The sequence below is a fragment of the Leptodactylus fuscus genome, chromosome 9, assembly GCF_031893055.1.
Source record: "Leptodactylus fuscus isolate aLepFus1 chromosome 9, aLepFus1.hap2, whole genome shotgun sequence".
Lineage (NCBI taxonomy): Eukaryota > Metazoa > Chordata > Amphibia > Anura > Leptodactylidae > Leptodactylus > Leptodactylus fuscus.
Genome location: NC_134273.1, coordinates 40,926,619 through 40,953,690, shown reverse-complemented (window position 1 = coordinate 40,953,690; position 27,072 = coordinate 40,926,619). Strand labels below are relative to the sequence as shown.

The 27,072-nt window shown below is 41.0% G+C and overlaps 1 protein-coding gene across 1 annotated transcript; it reads left to right on the top strand.

The window, feature by feature from the left end:
• Positions 1-1,068: 1,068 nt before the first annotated feature.
• Positions 1,069-25,194, top strand: RANGAP1 (Ran GTPase activating protein 1). Its single transcript, XM_075287836.1, has 16 exons — positions 1,069-1,157; positions 4,274-4,388; positions 5,822-5,949; positions 14,055-14,114; positions 14,240-14,419; positions 16,006-16,140; positions 16,220-16,378; positions 16,494-16,607; positions 17,954-18,053; positions 18,643-18,727; positions 22,702-22,882; positions 23,152-23,268; positions 23,358-23,460; positions 23,551-23,639; positions 24,363-24,484; positions 24,640-25,194. Exons 2-16 carry the CDS (start codon positions 4,277-4,279, stop codon positions 24,707-24,709), a joined length of 1,755 nt encoding a protein of 584 aa, XP_075143937.1. The 5' UTR covers positions 1,069-1,157; positions 4,274-4,276; the 3' UTR covers positions 24,710-25,194.
• Positions 25,195-27,072: the final 1,878 nt, after the last annotated feature.

Here is a 27,072-nt window from a genome sequence, read left to right as displayed (position 1 = left end):
AGTTAGCAGCACAGGATGGGTCCAGGGAGGGTTTTTTCAATAGCGGAGTTATAACAGCATGCTTGAAGGGGGATGGGAAGATTCCAGAAGAGAGAAAGAGGTTAAATATTTTAGTAAGGCAAGTCGTAACAGCAGGCGACAGAGATTGGAGAAGGTGTGAGGGGAAGGGGTCACTACTGCAGGTTGTAGGGTGAAATGAAGAAAGTAGCTGGGAGACTTCCTCTTCTGTAACAGGTGCAAAAGATGAGAAAAGACAGTCTGAAATGCGGCTGGTGAGGGGATCATAACTATGGTAGGTGGTGGGATGAATGCCACCTGGGGTTTGGGCAATAATTTCCTGACGGATCTTATCAATTTTTATCATGGAAATAAGTGCCAAGGTCATCAGCACTGAGGTCTGTGAATGGCGTCTGCACCTTGGGTGTGAGTAAGGAGTGAAAAATTTCAAAAAGCCTTTGAGGGTTGCTGGAGAGAGAAGAGATTAGTTCAAATTTAAAAAAAAAATAAATCAGAATGATAGATTCCCTTTAAGCAGATTAAGTTTCCATGCGGGGGTCCTCTAGTGGACCCCCAAATGGAAACCTGAATGCAGGTGTGAACCTTGTATTACATTTAGTGAGAAGCAATTCAGAAGCAAAGATTTGTCAAAAAGGACACAAATTTGTTAATAAAGTATATGGTCTGTCCTCAGGGTAGGCGGGCAATATTAGATCAGTGAGGGTCCTGCAACTTTAGATCGGCTTCAGTACCGGAAACGAGCATTGTGTAAAAAGTTCCGCCCTGCCAAATAACCCAACAAGCCATCGATCCAGTGACAGTGTAATATGTCACTGATACGTCAGCCTCAGGCACCAGCACACTCTTATGACTAACGAGTTCATATAACATGGCGCGCGATTGCGCAACACAAACTTCGTAACTAGACCACGCCTCTCGCGTGTCGTAAGCTTCACCCAAAGCATCACGGGATTTGTAGTTTCTTACACTGACGCGATGTGATAGCCTTACGAGAGCCAGAACTACAAGTCCCATGAGTCAGACAGGGCGCAGCCGTTGTAAGCCGGTTCATCTAGAGCGAGAAAGGGAAAAAAAACCGGTTCGCCATAAACGCGTGTGAAGCGAGGACTTGAAGACCAGCAAGCCGTGACAGAGTCTAGGTAAGTCCGTGTAGCTACAGTTCCCGGTCACAGGAACTCAGGAGAGCGGCCTGCCCGGGTGACCAGTAGTCCATTGTGGGTTTTGGCGGGATATTGTTCGCTATCACTGAATGTCTTCCAGGACACTACAGGTCATGTGTGGGGTGTTACTGGTGACATGGCGGCGCTCTGCTTATCTGCTGGGAGTTATAGTCCTAGGTCAGGTGTAAGGTTATGTCAGTGTGGTCCCTCAGGCAGTGTCCAGCACAGGCCGCTCAGTCCCTGGTCATGTGTGGGGTGTACTGGTGACATGGCGGCGCTCCGCTTATCTGCTGGGAGTTATAGTCCTAGTTCAGGTGTAAGGTTAGGTCAGTGTGGTCCCTCAGGTGAGGCAGGCAGTGTCCAGCACAGGCCGCTCAGTCCCTGGTCATGTGTGGGGTGTACTGGTGACATGGCGGCGCTCCGCTTATCTGCTGGGAGTTATAGTCCTAGTTCAGGTGTAAGGTTAGGTCAGTGTGGTCCCTCAGGTGAGGCAGGCAGTGTCCAGCACAGGCCGCTCAGTCCCTGGTCATGTGTGGGGTGTACTGGTGACATGGCGGCGCTCCGCTTATCTGCTGGGAGTTATAGTCCTAGTTCAGGTGTAAGGTTAGGTCAGTGTGGTCCCTCAGGTGAGGCAGGCAGTGTCCAGCACAGGCCACTCAGTCCCTGGTCATGGCTTTGTTCTGTACAAAGTAGTGACTTTGAGGAAGTCAGACTGCAGTAGGTGATGGCAGCCATAGCCATGAGTTTTATGGTGAGGTAAATGATTGGACCAGTGAGATAAGTCTGTCTGACGCTGGTCACCGCTTATCTCCGTTTTCTTGTTCTTTTGGCTTACGTTGGCCAATCATTTTGATTTTGGCAGGACTAGCCAACCATCTAATGTGTATGGGCGTCTTCCCTTAGTCAGGGGAGAGTAGGGTTGGATTTCAACTTGTTTTATCCTTTCTCATCATGTTTTTGGAATCCGTTCACCAGAGCCATCAGACCAACCCATGCAGGTAGGTAGAGGTAGGCTAGGGTCACCTGAATCCAATGGTGTATTCCCCTTATCAATCGCTGCCTTCTGTTAACGCCAGTATGCAAATCAGCGCTTTGGCTTTTTTTTTTTTTATAATAAAAAAAAAAGCCATGCTGATCCCATTTCATCTACAAAATTAGCAGCCATTTCTGTTGACAGAATATCTCTATAAGTGATGAGGAAAACCTAGAGAAGTCACAGGGAAATCATATTGACTACAGCTACCCCTCAGCCTGTCAGGGCGGATTCACACCTGCGCCCAGTTTTCGCTTTCGGGTTTCCATCTTCTGCCGAGAGAAACTGAACAAGAGACGGAAACCCTGCAGACAGTTTTCAAACTCATTCACTTGAATCAGTTTGCAAAGGTGACCGACCACCAGTGTGTGTCTACTGCCTCTCTGTGGAGAAATCAGTTTTTTTTTAACTGGACACAAAGTCGGACATGTAGGACTTTGTGTCCGGTTAAAAAAAACCAAAACCGGTTTCGCCGTTGACAGGCACAAGATGCTGACGGGTGGTCACTTTTCAAACCCATTCAAGTGAATGGGTTTGAAAACTGACTGCCAGTTTCCATCTCCTGTCCAGTTTCTCTTGGCAGAAGGACGGAAACCTGAAAGCGGAGATCGGGCGCAGGTGTGAACCCTCCCTTACAGGTTTTGTCTGCAGAATAAGCTGTGGCTGTCATAAACCATATATATTTGGGCTCTCTATGGAAATTTCGTACACTGTAGTATTTTTTGTTTGTTTGGGGGTTTTTTTTGTTTATTTTTATAACTCTAAGGCCTGGTTCGCATCTGCTTTCGGTAATCCGTTCCGGGAGTCCACATAGACTATAATGGGATCCGTGTTTTTTCCACAGGGTGTCCGCATAGAACATGCTGAGAGAAAAGTACTTAATGAACTACTTTCCTCTCCGCATGACTCATGTGGACACCGCACGGAAAAGACACGGACCCCGTTATAGGCTATGGGGTGCGTGTGCTTTTACAGCACAGCGGTTGCAATTGCATTCCGTCCAGGGGGACTCCGTGCGGACTCTAACTGGATGGAATACATACGCTAATGTGAACCAGGGGTAACTGTGCTTGTTGTTCAGGAATGGTGAGGGCTAAAGAGAAAATTCTAACTGTGCTGCAGTCAACAGAGCCTATTAACAAATTATAAGAATTGGAGTTGATGGAGGTGGTGAAAGGTCCTCTTTAAACCTCATTCACACACTTCAGAAATAAACAGCAAGAAGAAATGTCTTGTGTTGCGGTTTCAAGACTGTGTGTATATTATTGTAGCTGGTTCGCCTTCAGATTTTGTTCAGAAGGCCAGGCCCTGGCACTGAGAGTCACTGCTGGAAGCCCTGGTGAAAGCCATCAGTTTACAGCCAGTGCTTGCTGTGGGCAGGTCAGCTGCAGAATCTCTACTATGGACGTCCCACAGCGGACGTGTAGCATATGGCCTTAGCTTATAAAATCGCCAAGGAGCAGGGACAGGATGCCAGCTCTGTTCACTGGAATTGGAGCCCAGGGAAGACTGGTCAGTGCCGCAGCTTATTGTATTTTGGACTGAGATCAGACTTGACTTGTTTCAGTATATATGTGGCATCTTCAGGTGTCTGGGGCATAGACAAAAATATGGAAAAACACATGAGGCCAACTCTTGCAATCTAAGATTTTAATAGTATTGGTGCCAATAGCATTTATGTAAACTCGGACTGGGGAATCCAGGCCCCATAGTCTCTGTTATTAGACAGCAGTTTCAGTACGAGTCAGCGCTGCTATATAACTATTGTATTATCAAAAACAGTGAGATGACGTGCCATGTTTTGTTTTAAAACACCTTTGTCCAAAGCAGATAAACGCTTAATATATTCACTTTTGGTGAACATATCATTTGAGAAATCTTGTTAATGGAGACAAGTGGAGAAAAAAAAAACTTCTAAGATTCAGCCCTGACACACAAGCAGAGATTACATTAGTTTTTTAATTTAATAATCATTTAATTTTTTTCAAATGTTTTAGCATTTGAGTGCCAGATATTTTTTGGTTTTTTTGTGCTTATTATTGTATTCCCTTTCTCATCATAGAAAATGGCATCTGAAGATATTTCCCAGTTGGCTGATTCCCTGGCAAAGACCAAGGTGGGAGGAGGAGAACTGAGCTTTAAAGGCAGATCTCTGAAACTGAACACTGCACAAGATGGTAAGCATTGTTATAAGAGTGAACATGGAAGATGTCTGTTTCTGTATTACAGTAGCATTGTATGAGCATTCAGGGGCCCCGTCCCCCATTCCGCTTCAAATATGTGGAGAGAAAAGTCAAAGCGATTTTCTGCAGAAAGCCATCAAACCCCATTAAAGGGGCTTTATCATTGGGAAAAGTCATTGTTAGCTAAGTACATACTTGCATAGCCTTTCGGCTATTTCACAGGTACCTTTTGTATGTAAATTGCCTCAGTAGTTTTTGAATAGGTACGTTGTCAGCAGCCTCTCTGCTCTCACACACATAGACACATCAAATGACTTTTCCCAATGATAGAGTCCCTTTAAAGTCTATGGAGTCCACAGGTTACCGCTTTTTTAGGGTTTCTGTTTTTCAGATGCCCAAGTGGACCTGAAGGTTGGAAACCCAAACGTTAGTGTGAACCTAGAGTAATTCTGGCTTGATTGATGTGTCTTATAGAATCCTTGTTTGCATCTGATTTGATCTATAGCTGGTTTTGGTACACTGCATATTAGACATATCACAATACTTTCTGATCCACACTTTATATAATTTAGTTTTTTTCATTTTGTGCCAGTATACGGAGTCAATACAGTGGGGCAGATTTACTAACCTTGCTTAATTCTTAGGCAGTGCAGACTTAGAATAGACAGTTTATACATGCATGAATTATCTTAGTGACTGATGTTGGATCGTAATTCTGGTGCACCTTTAAACTGTCTAGTCTGTCACATATAAAAAAATTTTTCTGGACTTATTAATTGATGACCTGTTCATAAAGATTGGCAGAGTTCCAAAACTTAGGGCTCCAACTGATCAGCTCTTTGAAGAAGCTGCAGTGTACATGTTTACTTTGCAGCCTCCTCAGTTCTTGCCAAGCACCGCAACATAAAACTGAGCATTGGTTGTGCTTGATATCGCAGTTCAGCCTATTCACTTGAATGGGACTGAGCTATGATCAGACCATGTGACCAAGGAATGTGATGTCACATGGCCTGTGCTACTTCAACTAGCTGATCTATGGGAGTCCTCTGTGTCAGACCCCCACAGATCTTCAATTGATGTTCTGTCCTAAAGATAGGTCATCACTCACAAAGTCCTTGAAAACCCCTTTAATGATCTTGCTTTAATTAGGGCCTGAATGATTATGACTGAAATTAATATAGCATTTTACCTCAATTATGATTATTTAGCTCGCATCCCTTTTACTGTTTTGAGTGGTTCTCAGACTGAAAATAGCCAAACCAAAACTATTCACTGCGGGGTCAGAGAGGTGATTTAATATAAAAATCAGTGTTGCTCACCTTTCCTGTGCTCCAGTGGACTTAGTAAATCTGCTCCAGTTTGTTTAGGTTTATGGTTTTGTTTCTGCTTCTACATTTTAATCTGTTTTCTCTCTCTCCCATTTGCAGCAGAGGAAGTCGTGCAGGAAATTGATAGTTTTGAAGGGCTTCAAGCATTGCGTCTTGAAGGCAACACTGTGGGTGTTGAAGCAGCTAAAGCTATTGCCAAGGTTCTAGAAAAAAAGCCTGACCTCAAGGTGAGCTTATATACAGTAGAATAACATATTAAACAATTAAGTGTTTTTTTGTTTTTTTTTCTTTTCTTCCTAAGAGGACATTTCACCATCTCCACCAATTCTAGTTCTTAGCCTCTCTTAACAGGCTCTGCTCCACTGATTCCAGCACAGTTGGAATTTTCTCTCTAGTCCCCACCATTCCTGATCAACAAGAGGAGTTAGTTTTGAATTCTGTTGTATTATTCCATCTCTAGAGCAGTCAGGGGCGGTGTCAGACAGTGGGTGTGATTCAGAGCTCCAATCAGAGGCCGCCAGTGTTAGCTCAGAATCACACCCCTTGTCTTACTTCTATCTGACACCGCAATCCCTACAGCAAGTAAATATATCAGGAACCAAAACTATCAGCATTGATTGTTCAGGACTGGTGGGGGCTAGAGGGACAAAAATATTACAACTGTGTCAGAATCAGTGGAACAGCAGTTAAGTGATTAAAGAACTAGACTCAGTGGAGGAAGTGAAAGATCCTCTTTAAGTATAGCTTCACCAGCACTTGGCATGTTGCTAAATAACAATAACATTTTACATGTGACTGGTATTTGTTTTATAATAAAGAGTCCCACCAAAAGTAACTTCTTTAGTGTGAATACTTTAATATCGGAAGTTTTGAACAGAGTTGGTGAAAACGATACATAAACGTTTTTGGCCCAGATGGCCTTCTTCAGACTCTACAAGTGAAAAAAGTACCAGACAAAACAACTAGTGAGTGTTTCACCAAAAATTTTCTCATTTTACAATCTATACAAAAATTTGACCATAACCAACTGTACAAGCTATACATACTGTACAAAATATACATAATCATCACTCAAGATGAAATATCACGAGGATCCCGGAAACAAGCAGATATACCAGGAGATTCTCCCAAATGGCATGGAATACATGAAATCAAAGATAGCTATCTTATATACAAAACGCTGTCTTATGCACAAACATAATTGAGGTCCTTGGTCACGTAGAGGGAAAAAGATAGAGTCAGAGAGAAGCTTTTGGTGAATAAGCCGTTCTTGGTGAGCAAATTAAGATCATCCCTTGAGTGCCATAATACCCTGTGTTAATCAGATAGGAATAGTTACTATACATAGAGAATAATTGTAGAACATACCGTATTAGTTTAGCTGAAAAGGAGTAGACAATTTAGCGAAAGCCCAAGCAGAGGAGGGATATGCCTGTAGGAAGAAATTTGATGTATGATAATAGAATGTGGAGTATTCCACTAAAGCACTGAATCTATATGAAATGATGCAAATATGCAGGCGCTCACCCTCAAAACTGTGTCTCTAAAATGGACACAGGTGGTGTAATAGACTATGAACAAGGGTGATGACCCTAATGGAATAATAAACCTTAGCATCAGAACTACATAGCGAGGGAATACTATTAACAGTATCAAATGAGATACTGGCTTACCCTAGTCTGGATAGAAATCAGTAAAATGGCCAGGTCAGCTGTTTGTTTAGAGATGCAGAGTGGGCTGCAACAGAAACATAATAGATATGTTGGCTAAAGCAAACTGAACAGGCTAGAAAGCATATATAGCTAACGGTAAGAGTGCAGGTGAAATTATATTACCTGCAAGATGACGCCTATGGTATGCCTGAAGGAGTAAAGCATTGGTGGTGCAGTGTCTCCTAGGGTATAATGGACAATAGTTGCTGGTCTGTAGTAATAATCAAACAACAAGCCTAACGTCTCTATACTAAGTTTACCTTAGGGAGCTGTGCGTGATGCGTCCTGAATCATTGGTGGCGTGGTAGATAATGCGGACGGTCAGCGTTTTATCGTGCGCTGAACCGGCCCGCCCAGTCACCACGGCGCATGCGCGCCGTGCGTAATGACGCACGGCCACGCTCGCGTCCCGTGTAAGTCAATGGGGGTGGGACAGAGCGGCCCTGCGATCGTGTGGAGAGGGGCGGTACTGTTGTTATGACTACCAGAGTATGTAATGCAGACGCTACATGTATAGCAGCTACCCGGTAGAGTGCTGCAGCCGTAATCTTGGAGAATGTTAGTGTGAATGTTAGTGTATGTGTATAATAGTATGACACATCAGATAGTAACAGAGGATACCGAAAATACAATGATACAGGTCACCAAAGATATAATATGGAGAATGAGGGGTCAGTAATACAAAACAAGAAGGAGAGAAAGTTGGAGGAGAGAAGAGAAGGTAGAATAATGAAACCTAGGTAATGTAACAGAAGGTTGACCAAGGATACCTCTTAGATGCTGTCACCGAAGTGTCTTAGCGGCGATTCTGGAAAAGATGAAGAAAGTGTTAGTATAAATGCTCCTAATTCATAGGAAAGCAGCGATGTCATATTCCCTATTTAACCCTAAGGGTTCCATAGTTTGAAGAGTATATATCCAGAAGGCTTCCCTGCGTTTCAGAAGGCGGATCCTGTCCCCACCTCTCCTTGGTGGGTCCACCTGTTCAAGCACCTGAAATCTGAGCTGAGCAATATTGTGATTCTGATTGATGAAGTGGGCTGGAATTGGAAGATGTACTAAACGGCAACGGATATTGGACTTGTGTTGGCGTATGCGGTCTCGCACACGCTGGGTGGTCTCCCCAACGTATGCGAGACCGCACGGGCACTTAATCAAATAAACTACGTACGTAGATTCACAGGTGAAAAAACCCCTTGAAGGGAAAGTGCGTCCAGAGAGGGGGTGGTAAATTCTGTCCCCCCTCAAAATGTTAGAACATTGCAGACACCCTAGACACGGGAAGGTGCCCTTCCTGGGCGTGTCCAGGAATGCCTGCCTGGGGACTCTTACACTAGAACCAAGGTCCGCCTTAACCACAGTGTCGCGTATATTGCGAGGTCGCTTGTAACATGGCATGAACCCATTCTGGAATTCTTCAACGTTGGGATAGGAATTTTTCAATGTGCCCCAATGTTTGCGGATAATCCGGTGAATTTTATAGTTGAAGGGGTGGTAAGTGTGGATGAACGGAATGCGTTTAGGTTTTGTCCTGGTGACCCCTTGTGTATTATTAGATCTGGCGCTATCTACAATGGATTGTGGGTACCCTCGTGCGATGAACCTATTTTTCATTTCCTCAATCCTAACTGCTCTCACGTCGGGGTTATCTACTATGCGATTGACTCTGGTAAATTGGGATTTTGGTAAAGATTTTTTTGTTGCAAGCGGGTGAAAACTCGAATAGTGGAGTAAGCTGTTCCTATCTGTCTCCTTTACAAATAGGTCGGTAGATAGGTTACCGTGGTCATCCATACTGACCATTGTGTCCAGGAAACTAATGGATCTTTTGCTATGGGTTAGGGTGAATTTAAGCTCTGGCCATATGCTGTTAATGTAATCCCTAAAGAGAAGAAGAGACTCCAGGCTGCCTGTCCATAGACAAAAGATGTCGTCTATGTATCTTTTCCATAGAGTGCAATGACTGGTAAACAGTGGATGTGGGTATATCCATGTTTCCTCGAAGTCCGCCATATAAGCATTAGCGTATGGTGGGGCCACATTCGACCCCATGGCGGTACCCTGTCTCTGTTTGTAATAGCTGTCTTGGAAGAGGAAGTAGTTCTCCTCCAAAACAATTCTAAGTAAATCTATTGCCAATGATGTTACTTGCGGGGGTAGTGTGGAATCTGCCAGAAGTTTCCTGGTGGCTTGAATGCCTTTGCTGTGCGTGATGGAGGTATAGAGGCTCACCACGTCAAAGGATGCCAGAATCGTGTGAGCAGGGATCGGGTTGTTTGCGCGAATGTATGTGAGAAACATTGAGGTGTCCAGTAGAAACGAGGTTGTATTTTTAGTGAGTGGGGTCAGTAGTTTTTCTAAGAAGATTGCTAGAGGTGACAGGACCGAGTCTGTAGAGGCTACTATCGGTCTACCAGGAGGTTTCTGTAGCCTTTTGTGAATTTTGGGTAAGGTGTAAAATACCGGTGTAACGGGGGACGTGTTGGTGAGGAATTGTACTGTGTCGTCATCAATTGTATCTAATTGTTTGTGTAGTTGTAATGTTGCTTGAATTCTATCCCTAATACTTCCCAATGGATCTATTCTTAGGGGTTCATATACCTCCCTGTTATTCAATTGTCCCATGATTTCCTCGACATAGTCTGCTTTGTCCATAATCACCGTCGCACCCCCTTTATCCGCTGGTTTGATAATCAGTGATTTATCCTCCATGACAGATCTCAGGGTCTCTCTTTGTTCGGGTGACAAATTCGAGACGCACGAAAGTCTTTTACCTTCCACCTCCCTCCGTAACGAGTGGACGTCCCGTTGAATTAAATTGATTGTGGCTTCTACGGCCGGAATATTCTTTGGGGGCTGGAAGCTGCTCCTATTCCTAAGTCCAAGTGACTTAGAGGAGATGAGTCCCTGATTCTCCGTGACTGGGGCCCTGGTACTAACAGGTTGAGTCGAAAAAAAGGCTTTCAGACGTAACGATCTGAAAAACCTTTGTAAGTCCAGGTCGGTTTGAAACAAATTAAACTTATATGAGGGGCAAAATGACAAGCCTCTCTGCAACAGATCGATGAGCGTGGGTTCAAGGGTCTTAGAGCTAATGTTGATAACCAGCGATTCGTGACCTACCTGGGATCTTGTAGGGATCACAGCTCTTCCCCTGTTCTCACGGTTCGTTCCACGTTTCCTCATATTGCCTCTCCTGGCGGTGGTGGAGGATACCGGGCCACGGTCTCTCGAAAAAGAACGTGTAGAATCAGAATCTGAAGTGGTCGGAGATATGGACCTTGGATGGTTGGAAGGGCCATCTCTGCGGAACCCATCCTGCCATTTATAAACTCGGTTGTAGTTATAGTCGTCAAGGTCGCGTTGAAATTTCTTTCTTTTCTGCACCTCAACCTCTTTACGATGTTCAGACAATGTTACTCGTAGAGCCTCCTTAGTAGATTCGAATTCAGTTTGGGAGCATGTGCTCCTAAGTTGTTGTTCGGTGGCTTCAACCTGTGACCTGAGAGAGATAATGGATTTCTGGAGGAAGGAGATAGTTAGTAACATTAAATCATATGAACATTTATTGAGAATCATCTCAAATTGCTGTGTATATGAAGTGTCATCTCGGAAGATTGTGGGAAAGGTGGACATCCGTAATCCCCTTGGTATCCTTTGGACCTTGACGTACTCCGCCAGTGTGGCACAATGTAATTCCAAATTTATGAGCTTTTTTGAGTCCTTTTCCAGATCTCTTTGTCGTAATTCAGCAGGGGCTGATGCCAGGAAGTCCCTGGATATCGTAACTTGTGCTAAGATATTAGCAGTTTCCTCCGGGTTGTATGATAGCGTGAAGCGTGATGAATCACCACCTTCCATTATAAAGGGAAATAACAATATAGTAGGTATAATGGATGTGGTTAGATGAGAGGTGGGTAAGGGTCCCAACCCGTACGTAGTATAATAAAGAGTCCCACCAAAAGTAACTTCTTTAGTGTGAATACTTTAATATCGGAAGTTTTGAACAGAGTTGGTGAAAACGATACATAAACGTTTTCGGCCCAGATGGCCTTCTTCAGACTCTACAAGTGAAAAAAGTACCAGACAAAACAACTAGTGAGTGTTTCACCAAAAATTTTCTCATTTTACAATCTGACCCCTCATTCTCCATATTATATCTTTGGTGACCTGTATCATTGTATTTTCGGTATCCTCTGTTACTATCTGATGTGTCATACTATTATACACATACACTAACATTCACACTAACATTCTCCAAGATTACGGCTGCAGCACTCTACCGGGTAGCTGCTATACATGTAGCGTCTGCATTACATACTCTGGTAGTCATAACAACAGTACCGCCCCTCTCCACACGATCGCAGGGCCGCTCCGTCCCACCCCCATTGACTTACACGGGACGCGAGCGTGGCCGTGCGTCATTACGCACGGCGCGCATGCGCCGTGGTGACTGGGCGGGCCGGTTCAGCGCACGATAAAACGCTGACCGTCCGCATTATCTACCACGCCACCAATGATTCAGGACGCATCACGCACAGCTCCCTAAGGTAAACTTAGTATAGAGACGTTAGGCTTGTTGTTTGATTATTACTACAGACCAGCAACTATTGTCCATTATACCCTAGGAGACACTGCACCACCAATGCTTTACTCCTTCAGGCATACCATAGGCGTCATCTTGCAGGTAATATAATTTCACCTGCACTCTTACCGTTAGCTATATATGCTTTCTAGCCTGTTCAGTTTGCTTTAGCCAACATATCTATTATGTTTCTGTTGCAGCCCACTCTGCATCTCTAAACAAACAGCTGACCTGGCCATTTTACTGATTTCTATCCAGACTAGGGTAAGCCAGTATCTCATTTGATACTGTTAATAGTATTCCCTCGCTATGTAGTTCTGATGCTAAGGTTTATTATTCCATTAGGGTCATCACCCCTGTTCATAGTCTATTACACCACCTGTGTCCATTTTAGAGACACAGTTTTGAGGGTGAGCGCCTGCATATTTGCATCATTTCATATAGATTCAGTGCTTTAGTGGAATACTCCACATTCTATTATCATACATCAAATTTCTTCCTACAGGCATATCCCTCCTCTGCTTGGGCTTTCGCTAAATTGTCTACTCCTTTTCAGCTAAACTAATACGGTATGTTCTACAATTATTCTCTATGTATAGTAACTATTCCTATCTGATTAACACAGGGTATTATGGCACTCAAGGGATGATCTTAATTTGCTCACCAAGAACGGCTTATTCACCAAAAGCTTCTCTCTGACTCTATCTTTTTCCCTCTACGTGACCAAGGACCTCAATTATGTTTGTGCATAAGACAGCGTTTTGTATATAAGATAGCTATCTTTGATTTCATGTATTCCATGCCATTTGGGAGAATCTCCTGGTATATCTGCTTGTTTCCGGGATCCTCGTGATATTTCATCTTGAGTGATGATTATGTATATTTTGTACAGTATGTATAGCTTGTACAGTTGGTTATGGTCAAATTTTTGTATAGATTGTAAAATGAGAAAATTTTTGGTGAAACACTCACTAGTTGTTTTGTCTGGTACTTTTTTCACTTGTAGAGTCTGAAGAAGGCCATCTGGGCCGAAAACGTTTATGTATCGTTTTCACCAACTCTGTTCAAAACTTCCGATATTAAAGTATTCACACTAAAGAAGGTACTTTTGGTGGGACTCTTTATTATACTACGTACGGGTTGGGACCCTTACCCACCTCTCATCTAACCACATCCATTATACCTACTATATTGGTATTTGTTTTAGGCACAGGTCTTAATTAGTATAGTAGCGATCTGTAGGCGCGATAAATGCCTCTTAGGGCTTGCTAATGCATTGTCTCTTTATCGGACTATCCCTTTATTATGAGTCTACTGTCATTAACATGGGCGGTTAAATTTGACGACAGTATCTGCCAAGTGAATCCAACAGTGTGTATGAGGGCAGTATTTGGGTCTCAACTCAAATTAATGTGAAGAAAGTATTCTGCATTCCAGCTTGTAGGATTCTTATTAAATAGAATCATAGTTTTATTTAAATGGGACTTGTCTCTGAAAAGCACAATGACAAAAATCATCTGATGGGCTTTGTCACATACAGGCTAACTACATAGACTTGTATGTAGAAAGTAACTCATCCGGAAAAGTGGAGAAGGAAACCTTTTGTTGTATAAGATATATTACATACTTTCTTAAATTCTCCTGCACGTTTTGTCCAGAATTGTTTAGAAGTAGAGGTACCACTTTCTAAATGAAACTTTAATAAGCATCTTATGTCATAAGGTGCAGAGTAGTTACTGAGTTAGGCTAGGTTCATACTAGTGCTCGGTTTCCCCATGCGGAACCGAAGGACGGAAACACTATCCACCTAAAAAGTTACCTGTGGATCCCTTAGACTACAATGGGGTCTGCCAGATTTCTGCCGATTTTATTCTGAAATTGCAGGAGTTTTCTCTTTGCTGATTAAGGGGAATCTTGGGAGCATTTATCTTACCTAACATAACTCTTTCATGTGTTAACATATGAGGACAGTGTAGGACGCTTGCTGTCTGATCTTTAATTTCATGGCAATTGCTTTTTTTCCCCCCTTATCCAGAGATGTCATTGGAGTGACATGTTTACTGGAAGACTGAGATCTGAAATTCCTCCAGCGCTGGTAAGCTATGGCGTTTGACATTCTTACAATGTACTAAGTGTTTATTAACAATATTATAACTTTATATTGGTTAGTTGTTTGTTTTGTTTTTTAGTATGTGTATAAAGCTGCATATTTTCTTACAGATTTCTTTAGGGGATGCATTGATCACTGCTGGTGCGCAGCTGACAGAACTTGATTTGAGTGACAATGCTTTTGGACCAGATGGTGTGCGAGGATTTGAGGCTCTGCTGAAAAGTCCCACATGCTACACTCTTCAAGAGCTGAAACTAAACAATTGCGGCATGGGAATTGGAGGAGGAAAGGTACTTTTATAGGAAAGCACTATTTCTTTATGATTTTGGAAGGTTCAGATTTGGGATATTTTAAAAGAGTGTTTCAGTACTAAGATAAGGGTTGGATCCATAACCGTATATATGCTCACCTGTCCATTCAGCCAGGAATCCAGCGGAGAGTCTCAATTTGGGTCCTCTATGTCTTTGACCTGCACAGGAATGCGTCAGTCAGTCAGTTCAAGTGGAATATTTGCACACAGGCACTGCTTGGCTGAAACTCTGCACAGGTTGTCAACAAAGACCAGGGACCTGAACTGAGACTGTCTGCAGGATCCCCAGTAGAATGGACAAGTGAGTTTAGGACAAAGTTACCTTTATTCTGCAAATTTATATAGCTTGTTCTAAAGAGAAACAAAAGTCAGACTAAAAATGACTTGCATCCCCATATTCTGAAAATCCTATCTTTTTCTATTTATCTATGTATGACTCTGTAAGGACTGTCTTTGGGGGGATTGGTGCAGTTATACAGTATATGTAGTATATAAGTTTTTGGTTACTGTCTGTTTTTGGGGAAGGTGAGTGTGAAAGACGGTGATTCACTTTTCACTTGGGGGGGGGGGGGTCATTATTGGAAATATAGCTATTCACTTGTGATTTCTCTTTTCCCTTTATTTCAATATGGTGTTCACAGTATGAGATAAATAATTTTAGATTGTAATCAGGGCTTTGGTGGACACAGCAATACCTAATAGGGTTGTCTATTTTTGTATAGAAAAAAGGTGACGTCTGTGGCAGCATGTAATAAGTTCTATGAAGACAGGCCTGAGAGCCTTGAACTAAAGATGGTGGCCTCCATGCAATCTAACCACTTAGATACTGTGGTCAACTGTAACTGCAGGATCTTAGGGGTTAAATAACTGTGATGGATGCAGAATAACAGTCTACACATGCTCAGAGTACATCTGTGTGTGCACAGTGGATGTCACCAAAGGGGTTAAATAGTCAGTCATTTTTGTATTAAAGATCACAAAACTAAAAAGGGTTTTCTGTCCCCAAGTCGACACAGACCCAGCACAGATCAGCTCTCCCATTACCATCTAGGCTACAGCAGTGGATGGAGAGCATGTGTAGGCTCTCCTGTTCAAGTAATAGGAGTGACTTCTGGGGGCCAAGTGCAGTGACCTGTACTGTGCTACTTGGGTTCTTCAACTCAGCTTGTATACAAAGTATTATGCCAAGTTACTGCAGTCCCCAATCACCTGACAGAGATCAGAGCTAAGAACAGCTGAACAATGGAGGTTCTGAGTGTTGGACCCCCACAGATATAACATTGATCTCACCAATATCATTTGCTGGGAAAATAACTTTAATTTAGGAGAGTTTCCATCTTTTGTATTTGTCTAAGCGAGTAGGTTGTGTGGTAGCAGACATAAATTGTGGGAATGCTTGCTTGTTAATAGCCTTGGTCCTTTTATACTCTTTTTTTTTTTTTTTTTTCTGTAAATTTCTAAATTATGGTAGGAAAACTAGTTAAGATTTTTGTATAAAATTAAAAAAAAAAAAAGCTCTAATGGGAAAGTATGAATGAAGACTTGTATTTCCTGTGCTTCCTTTAGATTTTGGCTGCGGCTCTTACTGAGTGTCACAAAAAATCCACTGTTTTTGGCAAACCTCTGGCTCTCAGAGTATTTGTGGCTGGAAGGAACCGCTTGGAAAATGATGGTGCCACTGCTTTGGCTGAGGCTTTTCGGGTATGTGCTGTTTGCATCACTATTTATTTATTAATGTGTCTGCGTGCCCTGCAATTAAATCTCATTATTTTGTTCCTAGTTAATTGGCACCTTGGAGGAAGTGCACATGCCCCAGAATGGAATAAATCACACTGGTATCACTGCTCTGGCCGAAGCCTTTAAAGTTAATCCGCTGTTGAAAGTCATTAATCTCAATGATAATACTTTTACAGATAAAGGAGGCATTGCTATGGCGGAGGTAATACTTTATTGCACTCTTCATGTATCAGCTTTTTAGAGGTTTGCTAGTATGTTCATCTAAAGTCCATTTGCACTCTGGTGGGCTTACTTGGCATTGTCATTTTTCCTTTTAGGCATTAAAAATTTTAAGACAAGTGGAACATATCAATTTTGGAGATTGTTTGGTGCGTTCTAAAGGAGCATTGGCCATTGGTGGTGCCCTTAAAGAGGGTTTACATAAAATAAAGGTATGTACTATGTTGCATTTTGGGTACCTGTGAGTGGTATGCTTTTGAGAGAGGACATTACATCTGATAAACATATTTTTTTTCATGTACTGTGTAACTCGTAGTTAAACAAGTTTCAAAAGATTTTGAAAAACTTGCCCACATGCAGAAAATGATGTAAAAAAAACAAACACAAAACTTCTTTACTTGCCCATTAAATTCTTTACTTCACCAATGTCTTTGCTTTGGTGCAGCAACGTCAAGAACATCATTTAAGTGACTGCTGCATATACAGCACATGACCACTGAGGCCAGAAGGTGGCTGCAGAAGTTATAAGAGTAATGAATGCCACTTATATCGTTTGTGACTGCTGTAGCCACACTACTGTCAATGCCCAGAGTGGATTTAACAGGTTAAAACATCTTTAGACTAAGGCCCCACACAACGGGCCGCAGGAAAAACCGTGACTGCAACGCATTGCAGTTTTTGCCCAAAGAGCTTTTCACAGAAAGTCCACATAGGTTTCCTCCGTGGACTTTCTGCTTCCATTATACCTATAAGGGAACCCGCTGGCGTTTCCATAGCTATAATTGACATGCTGCGACTTCCAAAACAGTTATGTTTCCCGTCCACTTTGCAGTGACTATAAAATGCCAAGTTTTTTTTTTTTGGGGGGGGGTTTCTGTGACGTTTACGCTATGGGGGCCTTGACCTAAAGGAGCAATCCCACCAAACATATTCTCTGGACCACTCTCCAGCGGACTCTGTGTATTATGTATGGACAGGTAGTCAATTATTTCTGTAAGGGTGTCTGGTCCAGTTCCTTTTTGATGCACGAGTTGTTCAGACCAGATATGTTCTGTGCCTTTTCATGACTCAAATTCTCAAGTGTCAAATGCAGATATCTGTGGAAAAGTTGAACTGCCGTATTTAATAGGGTTGTTTTTGTTTTTTTTTCACTTTGGGTGCTTTAAGACTTGGCCAAACAGACCTGCATATTATTAATAGAAGCACAAACCCCGGCTATAGATTACAGTAGAGATATAGCATAAATTTGTTGTCTTAACATATGATGTTGCCATTTACCGTTATATAGTTTGTGAAACACTTTGGTTGAAAAGTAGTTGAGAAAATGTCTGTCTGAAATCCCTAATGTGTGAACAGTTTGACTTTGTAAAGCATCTCATCCGAACATCAGTTTTGACACTTCCTGTGGAAAAAAAATAGGACATTGTTATCTTGGTCTACAGAACATGATCTTTATAGCTACTGATAAAAATAGATCTATAAAGTAATTTATTTATTATTTTGTTTTTCTTTATTTTAACTCTTTCCTAATTATTGTTGTCTTTTGCCTTCATGATAGGAACTTAACCTTTCCTTCTGTGAAATTAAACGTGACGCAGCCATTAGTTTGGCTGAAGCTGTAGAAGATAAGTCTGAGCTTGAAAAATTGGATTTAAATGGTAAGCTTCGGTTAAATAAAATTAAAAGCTCTGCGTTTACAGAGGTTTTCTGATTCCCCTCCCCCCCCCCCAAAAAAAAAAAAAAATGTATATAGACCCCCCCAAATCCACCAAGAGCAGAGCAGCAATAACAAACCAGAAGCTGATCTGTGTCAGCCACCACCAATAACATATGTTTATGGGCTAACCTAAGGTCTACATAATACATGGACCACCCCTTTAAGTATTTGCACAGTTAGTCAACTTTAAAAAGTCTACTAAAAAAGTAGAGATATTAAAATGCAATTCTTATAAAACTTATTCATGTACATCTTATCCGTAAGAATTCTTTCAATTTGATATACTTTTTTTTTAATCAGATCATTTATACTACATTTTAAAGATTTTATACAAAACAAACCAGGAAGGAAATCTCCCTTCCTCATTCAACTGTTCCAAAGGTATCCAAGAACCATAACATAGGTGCCGCGTACGGCAGGAGTTGGTTATTTCACGTGTCTGTCCCCTTAAGCACATGCACCATCTGTATTTATGGATGGAATATGTTGCATTGATTTCAGTGTGATTATTCACATTCTTTTCTTTGCAGGAAATAACCTTGGTGAAGAAGGTTGTGAACACATTCAAGAAATTTTGGATGGTTATAACATGAGTTCAGTACTCGCATCCCTAAGGTAAGAAAAACTACATTTTCTATGTTTCCTTGTACTACCTTTGACACTGACCATTCCATGTCTAATGCCTCCTAGTAGCCAACCTTTAGAAATGTATCCTGTTAGTACGTTGTCTTGGCATTATAAAGCAGATGAAAATAAACTTCTTCCACGAACATCAGACAAGATGTAGCCATCCTAGGTGAAACGCTTGTTGGGCGTTCAGCAGTTTACTCCCATCGGCACTGTGCAGTGTTCTTCGTTGCTCACTATTTTACTATGTCTCTGGGTATGTAATTTTTGATATATGTTGCTGCTATTTAACTGGCTAGTTGTCTAGCTGCTATGTTCCCTGGGTGGAGTGTTATATGTACATACTTTGTTTCAGAGACTCTAGTGTATACCTATGACTTGCTGAGTGGGTTGATTTATGTGTCTGCTCACTATTTTTAGTGAGTTATTTTTGTATGTCTCCCTGTGACATTAAAGGGGTTGGCCACTTTCAGACCAATATTGAAAAAACAAATATACAATAAAAAGATATACAATTTTCCAATATACTTTCTGTATCAGTTCCTCACGGTTTTCCAGATCTGTTTGCTGTCATTCATTCTGTTACTTCTAGAGGATAAAACTCTCTGACCATGGTCATGTGATTTATGGTCTATGGTCATGTGATGAGCACACAGGTGTCGCTGTTAGTCACAGCACAATAACCAGACATCTGCCTGGTAATCAGCAGTGCACCTGTGTGCTCATCACATGACCATGGACCGTAAATCACATGACCATGGTCAGAGTTTTATCCTCTAGAAGTAACAATGAATGACAGCAAGCAGAGCTCTAGAAAACCGTGAGGAACTGATACAGAAAGTATATTGGAAAATTGTATATCTTTTTATTGTACATTTGTTTTTCAATATCGGTCTGATAGTGGCCAACCTCATTAATTATTTGGTTATCAATAAATGTTTCTCATACTTTTTATATATATTTTTGCATTTGTCTCATGTTTTCTTTGGTTGTTATGTCCATTCTATAGCGGGACTTTGTTTGATATTTGGTAGGGTACGTTTTTTGGTTTTTGTGAATTTACGCTTGTGTTGGAGTCTCTGCCATGGAATCTATGTTACTTAAAATCAGTGGAGAGAAGTCCTGCAAGGAGGACCCTATTATATTCTGTGTGGTCTGCTGGTTTCCTTGTGTAACTGCTTTTTAAGCAGACACGGTCTTCACTAGTGTAACCAAATGTCAAATATAGTTAAACTAAACTCTTGTTTGCCAGACAGCTAACTGAAGGATTTTGGTCATCTCAGGCAGCTTCTTTTTTGTCCAATTATCCTGTAATTTACATATCTGTTGTGCATTAGTGAATGTAGGGTAATTGTTCATAATACAGGTTGTAAATCGGGATTTACCAGTTTTATCTCTCTATGAATGAATGCGTATGAATCCTCCTAGTCTGTCACTTTCACAAACTGCATAAATGAATAGTACAAGTGATTGTAAAGAACTTTGTAACTTATTAAAGAGAAATCACTCTTCTCTTATTGGGCTGCATTTTTCGTCTCCCTTTCCCTGCTAAACTGCTTTGTACCCTGAAAATCTCTGCTATATCTGAAGGAATGATGGGCAGCAGGCCCCAGAACTCAGATTATACATATTTATGAAGACCGGTTTGGGGGAGAAGTGAGCAGGGAGGTACAGGAGATAAGGTTATGCTCACATGTGCAGAGTCTCCATTCAGAGTTTGTTGCTGTGTCTTTCAGCTCTAAATGATGATGTCCTTTAAGCTTTTTTTTTTTTTTTTTTTTTTGTCTGCGATTTCAGTAAAAATATAAAACTAAAAAACCTGACAGACCCCATTATAGCGAGGTGGGTCCCTCAGGCTCCATTCATGCTGCTAATTTTGCAGTCTGTTTTTCTTTTCTTTTGGTTCTCTCAAAAACCAAAAGAACAGATTTGTAGATTCAGATGTGACTGTATCGTAAGGGAAGACAGACAGACTTGGGCTGTATTCAGAAAATTAAACCAATTCCTGGCTGTTTGTTTCATGGGTAGGTGTGTGACCTTTCCCGCGATTTGGATTCTTTCACCTCAGTGGGCAAGTCAGACTCTTGAAATTACTTGTCAACTCTTGTGACATGTTTGTCTTTATTAAATACCTATGCACCTATCTTTACATGCTATACCGGTCCTCTTATGTCTGAAAATACACTCATAAATTGACAACTACCTTGTTAATTAACCTTGTTAATTGGGGTGTGTTCCTTCGGACTGACAGTGCCAGATTATGGGACACTCCCTAATGACATGACAAAAGGCAAGCCCTATCTATTCACACATTCAAGAGAAATCTATGTATTCTGTAAAGTTCTCCAGAATTATCTCAGAACTGTTAGGGTATGTTACACAGGAGTATTTCATGCATGTTTTGGCACATATTCTTTTTTACAAAGCACATCCCTTTAATTTCAGTAGAGATGTACAACATGGATTAGAAATCTGCAACAGTAAGGTCATTTATTGAAGTGTATTGTAAAGACTTATTTTTGCATTACACTGGTCCTCATTAACAGGCTATCTAGCCAATCCCTGCCCTACACTTATCTTGTCCAGGCAGCAGAGACAATTGCCGATCCCTGCTGCAGCTATTGTAAGTGCAGTGCACTGCTGCCATGTGCCCAGTCCTGTGTGGTAGCCACTAATGCCCCCCATACAGTACAGTTCTACATTAGTTCCCTGTCTCACAATGTAATGCTCCATTATAGTGTGTGGCGGCAGCCAAAGGACATTATACTATATGGAGGCCACTAATGGATTTTTTTTTAATTTTTTTTTTGGGGGGGAGGGGGTTGTGTGAATCACTATATCTATGTATCTATATATCATATAATATATTATATCTGTGTATGTATCTATATCTGTGTCACTATATGTAACACTGTAAGTACTTTACATGGCATTATGACATGAAAACTGCAGTAAAATCTGCAGGTGGCATGTATAGGTTTATGGGAAAATCTTCAATGTAATTTGTCATTTATTCATTAAAATGTCTGCTCTTTCTGTGTTGAGAAGTCAAGTGGTCCTATCAGTCAGTGACCGCTATCTCTGTATGCAGAGGCTGTCGATCACAGCGCTGTCAATACAATAAGATGGTATTAGTTATGTGTACAGTATGGTGGCATTATCTGCGGACTCTGTATGATACTAATTGGTTTTCTGAGGACTTCAATGGTGTGCATTATTTTGTATTTGTGAATGTGTAGGGTACATATACGTACCCATACCAATGAATATTATGGAAATGTTTAGTGAGACTAGATGGGTACCCATATCATGTTTCATGGGGGTACTTTGCATTGTCCATGTGCTGTTTTTCACACGCAGAACAATGGTTCTATGATGTAATATATTGTATTAGATGCTCACTGTCTTAGAAACCTGGAGAAACATTGTTTTATACAACTTTCAAAAGGATTATTTTAGGGCAAAAAATCAGATTCTACCTTTTTAGTGCTCTAAGTATTGTAAGACAATGATTTCCCATACTAAGTAGACTGAATTATCACTCTATGGTTGCAGTGTCTGGTGCATGCAACAAACTTCTCTATCGGCCTAGAATCCCCTGAGTCCACATGAAGTGTTCTAGCCAGACAAGGGGCAAGAGAATAATCAGTATACCCCAGATACAGAGGCATCCCATGAAAAAGTATATCACATGGCATGTTTAACACAAGCCTATTGGCATTTTATATTTTAAATTATATTTGTAAGCTATCTGAACAAAAAGGCCCATAATGGCAACAATGTACTGTTTAGTACAGGAATCTGATCCATGCGGCCGTCAACCCACGCTGGTCAGGTATTTCTGTCCTATTCTAAAGCTGGGCCCTAAATGTAAAATCCCAGACAACCCCATTATATGAACTTGTCACATACTGTTTTTCATTCCTGTTCACATTATGTCTTGTTTATATTTTGGTTTTCAGTGATGATGAAGGGGATGATGATGATGACGAGGAGGATGATGATGATGAAGAGGAGGAGGAAGACGATGATGAGGAAGATGGCGAGGACGAAGATGAGGAAGATGATGACGAGGAGGAAGAAGAGGAAGGAGATGAAGGGGAGGACAATGAGCAAGAAAAGCCAAAGAAATTTCCCACTCAAGTAAGAAAACTTAGTCTGGCTATAAACTAAATTAATGTGTAGTGCCAAAATAAAATGCGTGGAGACAGTTTCCATAAAACATAAGGACGTTACAGTAATATCTGCATTGTTGCTTCTCTAAGCAGGTAAGTAGGGAAATGTCGAGCAAACTGAAAATCCCCAGGCTGCTCTACTTTCTTTTTAGCTGATCTTACTCTAATGTGCATGGGGCCTTTAAAATGTGTTTCTTTTTACTTGGATATAAAATAGTCCGATTTGTTTTCTCCAAGGAATCCACACCACCTGCCGCTCCGCGCCCACCAGTTGATGCATCTACTTTCCTCAACTTCCCTTCCCCTGAAAAACTCTTGCGGATGGGTCCTAGGCGTTCAGCGATTATAGATCAGGTATTTAGTGCTACATAGGAACAAATCCACAATTATTACTGGTTAAAATTCCGACTTTATTTCTGATATTATTGTGTATATATCTTCAGACTGATGTTGCAGACACTGACAAGGTAGTGCAGGCTTTCCTCCAAATAGCGTCTGTGTATAGAGACGACGAAGAGGTAAAGACAGCTGTGGAAGAAACAATTGGTAAGGAACGATTCTGAAAAGACTGGACGCTTAATCCTTGTTCTTTGTTTTTTGTTTCTGATTCAACATTTTTTTTTTTTTTCTTTTTAGATGAGTTGATGAAAAAGGCTTTTAGCAGCTCAGTTTTCCAGCCAAGCATGTTTATTACCAGTTTGCTGGTTAGGATGGGCCTTCTTAAGGTATTTATTTATTTTTTATTTATTTTTAATCTGTTAGCTGATGTGTTCCCAACAACTAAGGAACCATTTTGACAGCAAAAATGAAGAGGAATTGAGGCCAATTCTTCTTCTTTCTTTTTTTTCCAACCATCCTGATGAATGGGGCTCTCATGTCGCAGGTTTGCAGAATCTGGGATAGGACATTTTTCCCCCTTATGTGCCCATGGGCTGGAGATATGGGTGCCGGTAGTTTCAGCACTAATCTCTACCCACTGTCAAAAGGGCGTTCCTGACAGTCTAGCTTGGCTGTGAGGAAATTACTACAATTCCTCCAACACTGCTCGCCTATAGGCCCTGTAAAGTCAGGGGGGCCTTCCTTACCAACCAGGAATGACTCTAAGCTGTGAGGAACATCTTCCCCTGACAGTACAAGACTATAGACAAGTACTGTCAGGGTGCACATTTCTCACAGCCCAGCCAGACTGTCAGGAATGCCCTTCTAACAAGTGGGCAGAAATCGGCGCTGAAACTACTGGCACCAATATCTCCACCCCAAAAGCACATAACAGAAAAGCCGACAGTGCGAGGAATTCAGTGCACTGTCCGCTTTCTAGCTGTATATAAAACTGCATGTGCAGGAGGATATGAAAGGTCCTCTTTTAAAGGGATTGTCCAGGATTTTTAGAAAGTAGTCAAAAAGCAGAAAATGTGATAGTACTAACCACCACTATGCATCTTTTATAGAGCGAAGAGAAGATTAAAGCCACCCCACACTTGTATGGACCATTATTGTCTTTAAATCATATTGTGCAGCAAAATTATTTTCAGAAGTGTCTCGTTCCTATTCTCTTGGCTTTTATTTCTAAGTAAGTATGGAAGACTAAATAGTTTTTTTTTTTTGCAGCATATAGCAGCTGGCATTGTCTTTTACCTCCTAAATTAAATATCTGTAGAATATAATGTGGAATTTCTGTATTTAGATGGAATCTTTAATGGTATCTTTTTCTGTATTTATTTGTAGGCCGAATCATGCACTAGAATCTCAGGCTCAAGCACGGCATATTCTCATGCAAACTCTTCATAAGTTGTAACCCTTTCATCGTGATTGGACTACGATGCTTCAAGCCTCACCTGTCGGACTATCAAAAGGAGGGAAACAATCAATCACAAACTTTTCTAAGAGACTTCAGGCCAAGCAGGGGGTCACAAGCCTTTTGTCCTTATCCACAGCCCCTTTTCCAGTCTCCTTGTTTACAAATAATTAGGGTTTCTGCCCGACCTCGTGATACTTAATGACCCAGTTAACTTGGTTTGAACCTCAGGAAACAAAGTCTAAAACTGGACTGTTATTTAATGTCTTTAAGACCGCATATAAAACAAAACACAAAACATTGTATGGTTTGTTTGCTCCAGTGCATTGACTACTTAAAGGTTCCTATCAGAATGTTTTTTTGCTATTTGCTATAGATCTTCATTTGGAATATGATTTGTCTTAAAGTTGCAAGCAGTGAGTCCATTGAATGGCTGGTATGTAGAGATGAGCGAACACTATTCGAAACAGCCGTTTCGAATAGCACACTCCCATAGAAATGAATAGACGTAGCTGGCACGTGGGGGGGGGGGGGAGGTTAAGCGGCCGGCTGCTGGCAAAGTCTGCGTGCCGGCCGCTTCCATTAATTTCAATGGGAGCGTGCTATTTGAAACAGCTGTTTCGAATAGGGTTCAGTCATCTCTACTGGTATGCAGATAGGCTGCTTTAACATAGGGGAATTTAAGTAATGAGGAAGACCGAAAATGTATTGGATGACAATTTCATACATAAAACTGAGGCCTGAAAATTTAGACAAAGGCAAAGCCCTTGATCTGTAGTAATGGGTGTAAGTTTATTTGTAAATACTTTGCGTTTTTATTCATGTCACATTGTTTTCTTAATCTTATAGAGCTGAACATTTTTAACATGTATTTGCTTTTGATAATAAGTTTGGCAATGTTACCCTGAGAGTTTGTTACTTTTCTAGGTGTGGATTGATATCCATTTTTGAAAAAATGTAAGCCTCTAACACAAATGGCTATATTGGAGACATGTTATTCAGAACTGACAATGTTCACCAAAAACTTTGTCAAATTTATTTGATCCCACCACCTTATCAAACTGTTTATTGGGGACAGATATGTTAGTGCTAGTGACCTTAATCATTTTAAATGGGACAAGGTCCTGATAAGCCGTAAATAACCCCATAGCGACATCAGCAATACAGTGAGGCACAGGCTTAGAAGCTGGTTAATGTAAAAACACACACTGCGGTGCAGATGTATTGTAATGACTGATAAAGTGGTGATGATCTTTTTTTTTTTTTTTTTTTTTTTTTTTTTAAATGAAATTTCTAAAAACGAAAGAAAACACATGTATGTACAAAGAATCTAACCAGTAAAAAGACTAATTTAGTTTCCCCATATCTGTAAATGTCCAAGCTATTAAGATATTACATTAATATCTGTCACAGTGAATGCTGTAAAAGAAATCCCAATATGCGAGAAGCCGGAATTGCAGGTTTTTGTTTTTTGGGTTTTTTTCATCACCTCGTCTCTTAAATAAAAGAATACAAGTGATCAGAAACACTTTTGCACCCAAAATGGCACATTAAAATATACTTTCGCATGGGATTAAAAAATTAACTCCAACTCAAGTTTTTTTGTTTTTTTATTTTTTGAAAAAAAAAAATAGTAAAAGTGTGTCTATTCACTACTACTGTCACTTTTAGCTAAGGCTCGGTTCACATCTGTATTCGGGGACAGAGGTTCTGCTAGCAATACTTTTTCTCTCTGCATTGTTTGTGCAGAAACCACGCTGACCCATACCAATATGAGGTCCACAGGTTTCTGAAGGTAACCCCAAACAGAAACCGATGTTCAAATGTGAACCAGGCCTAAAACAAAACCCAAAGAACAATGTCAGAATTGCATTTTTCACATTTCCCTCCACAACTTTTTGTAAGTTTCTCTATATATTCACTGGAGCCATTATAATGTTCAACTCATCCAGCAAAAAGTAAGCCTTCATTTGGCTGCATTGATGGGGAAAAAATGGTTGTACCTTGGAGGGAAATGAGGTAAAATAATAAAACTTGGCTGTCTTTTAGGGGTTAAATGTGTTTCAGCTTAATGCTTGACTTATTTCTATGTTGTAGACACGTCACGTGTAGTGTTCACATCAATGGGATTTTTGCTCTTTTAGACAAAGTATGAACAGGTCTCTTCAGGGATTCTGAGCAGCCATTGACAAGCCATTGTCTGATACATGCTATAATGTAGCTTGATGTATGATCAGAAGCGTAAATGGGCAGATCCTAATAGTCATGTAAGACATAACTTCAAACTCCTAAATTGTCATTTTTTTTTTCAAGAATCTATATTTTCATCCTATAGAGTTCTTAATTTGATGATTGGTAAGTGA

What these genes read in the sequence shown, in the direction of transcription:
- RANGAP1 (XM_075287836.1), top strand. Translation starts at nt 4,277, where the DNA reads ATGGCATCTGAAGATATTTCCCAGTTGGCTGATTCCCTGGCAAAGACC. An exon ending in CTTTGGCTGAGGCTTTTCGG is followed by an intron (nt 16,141 to 16,219) that starts GTATGTGCTGTT and finishes TTTTGTTCCTAG; the next exon opens with TTAATTGGCACCTTGGAGGA. An exon ending in AGCTGTGGAAGAAACAATTG is followed by an intron (nt 23,461 to 23,550) that starts GTAAGGAACGAT and finishes TTTTCTTTTTAG; the next exon opens with ATGAGTTGATGAAAAAGGCT.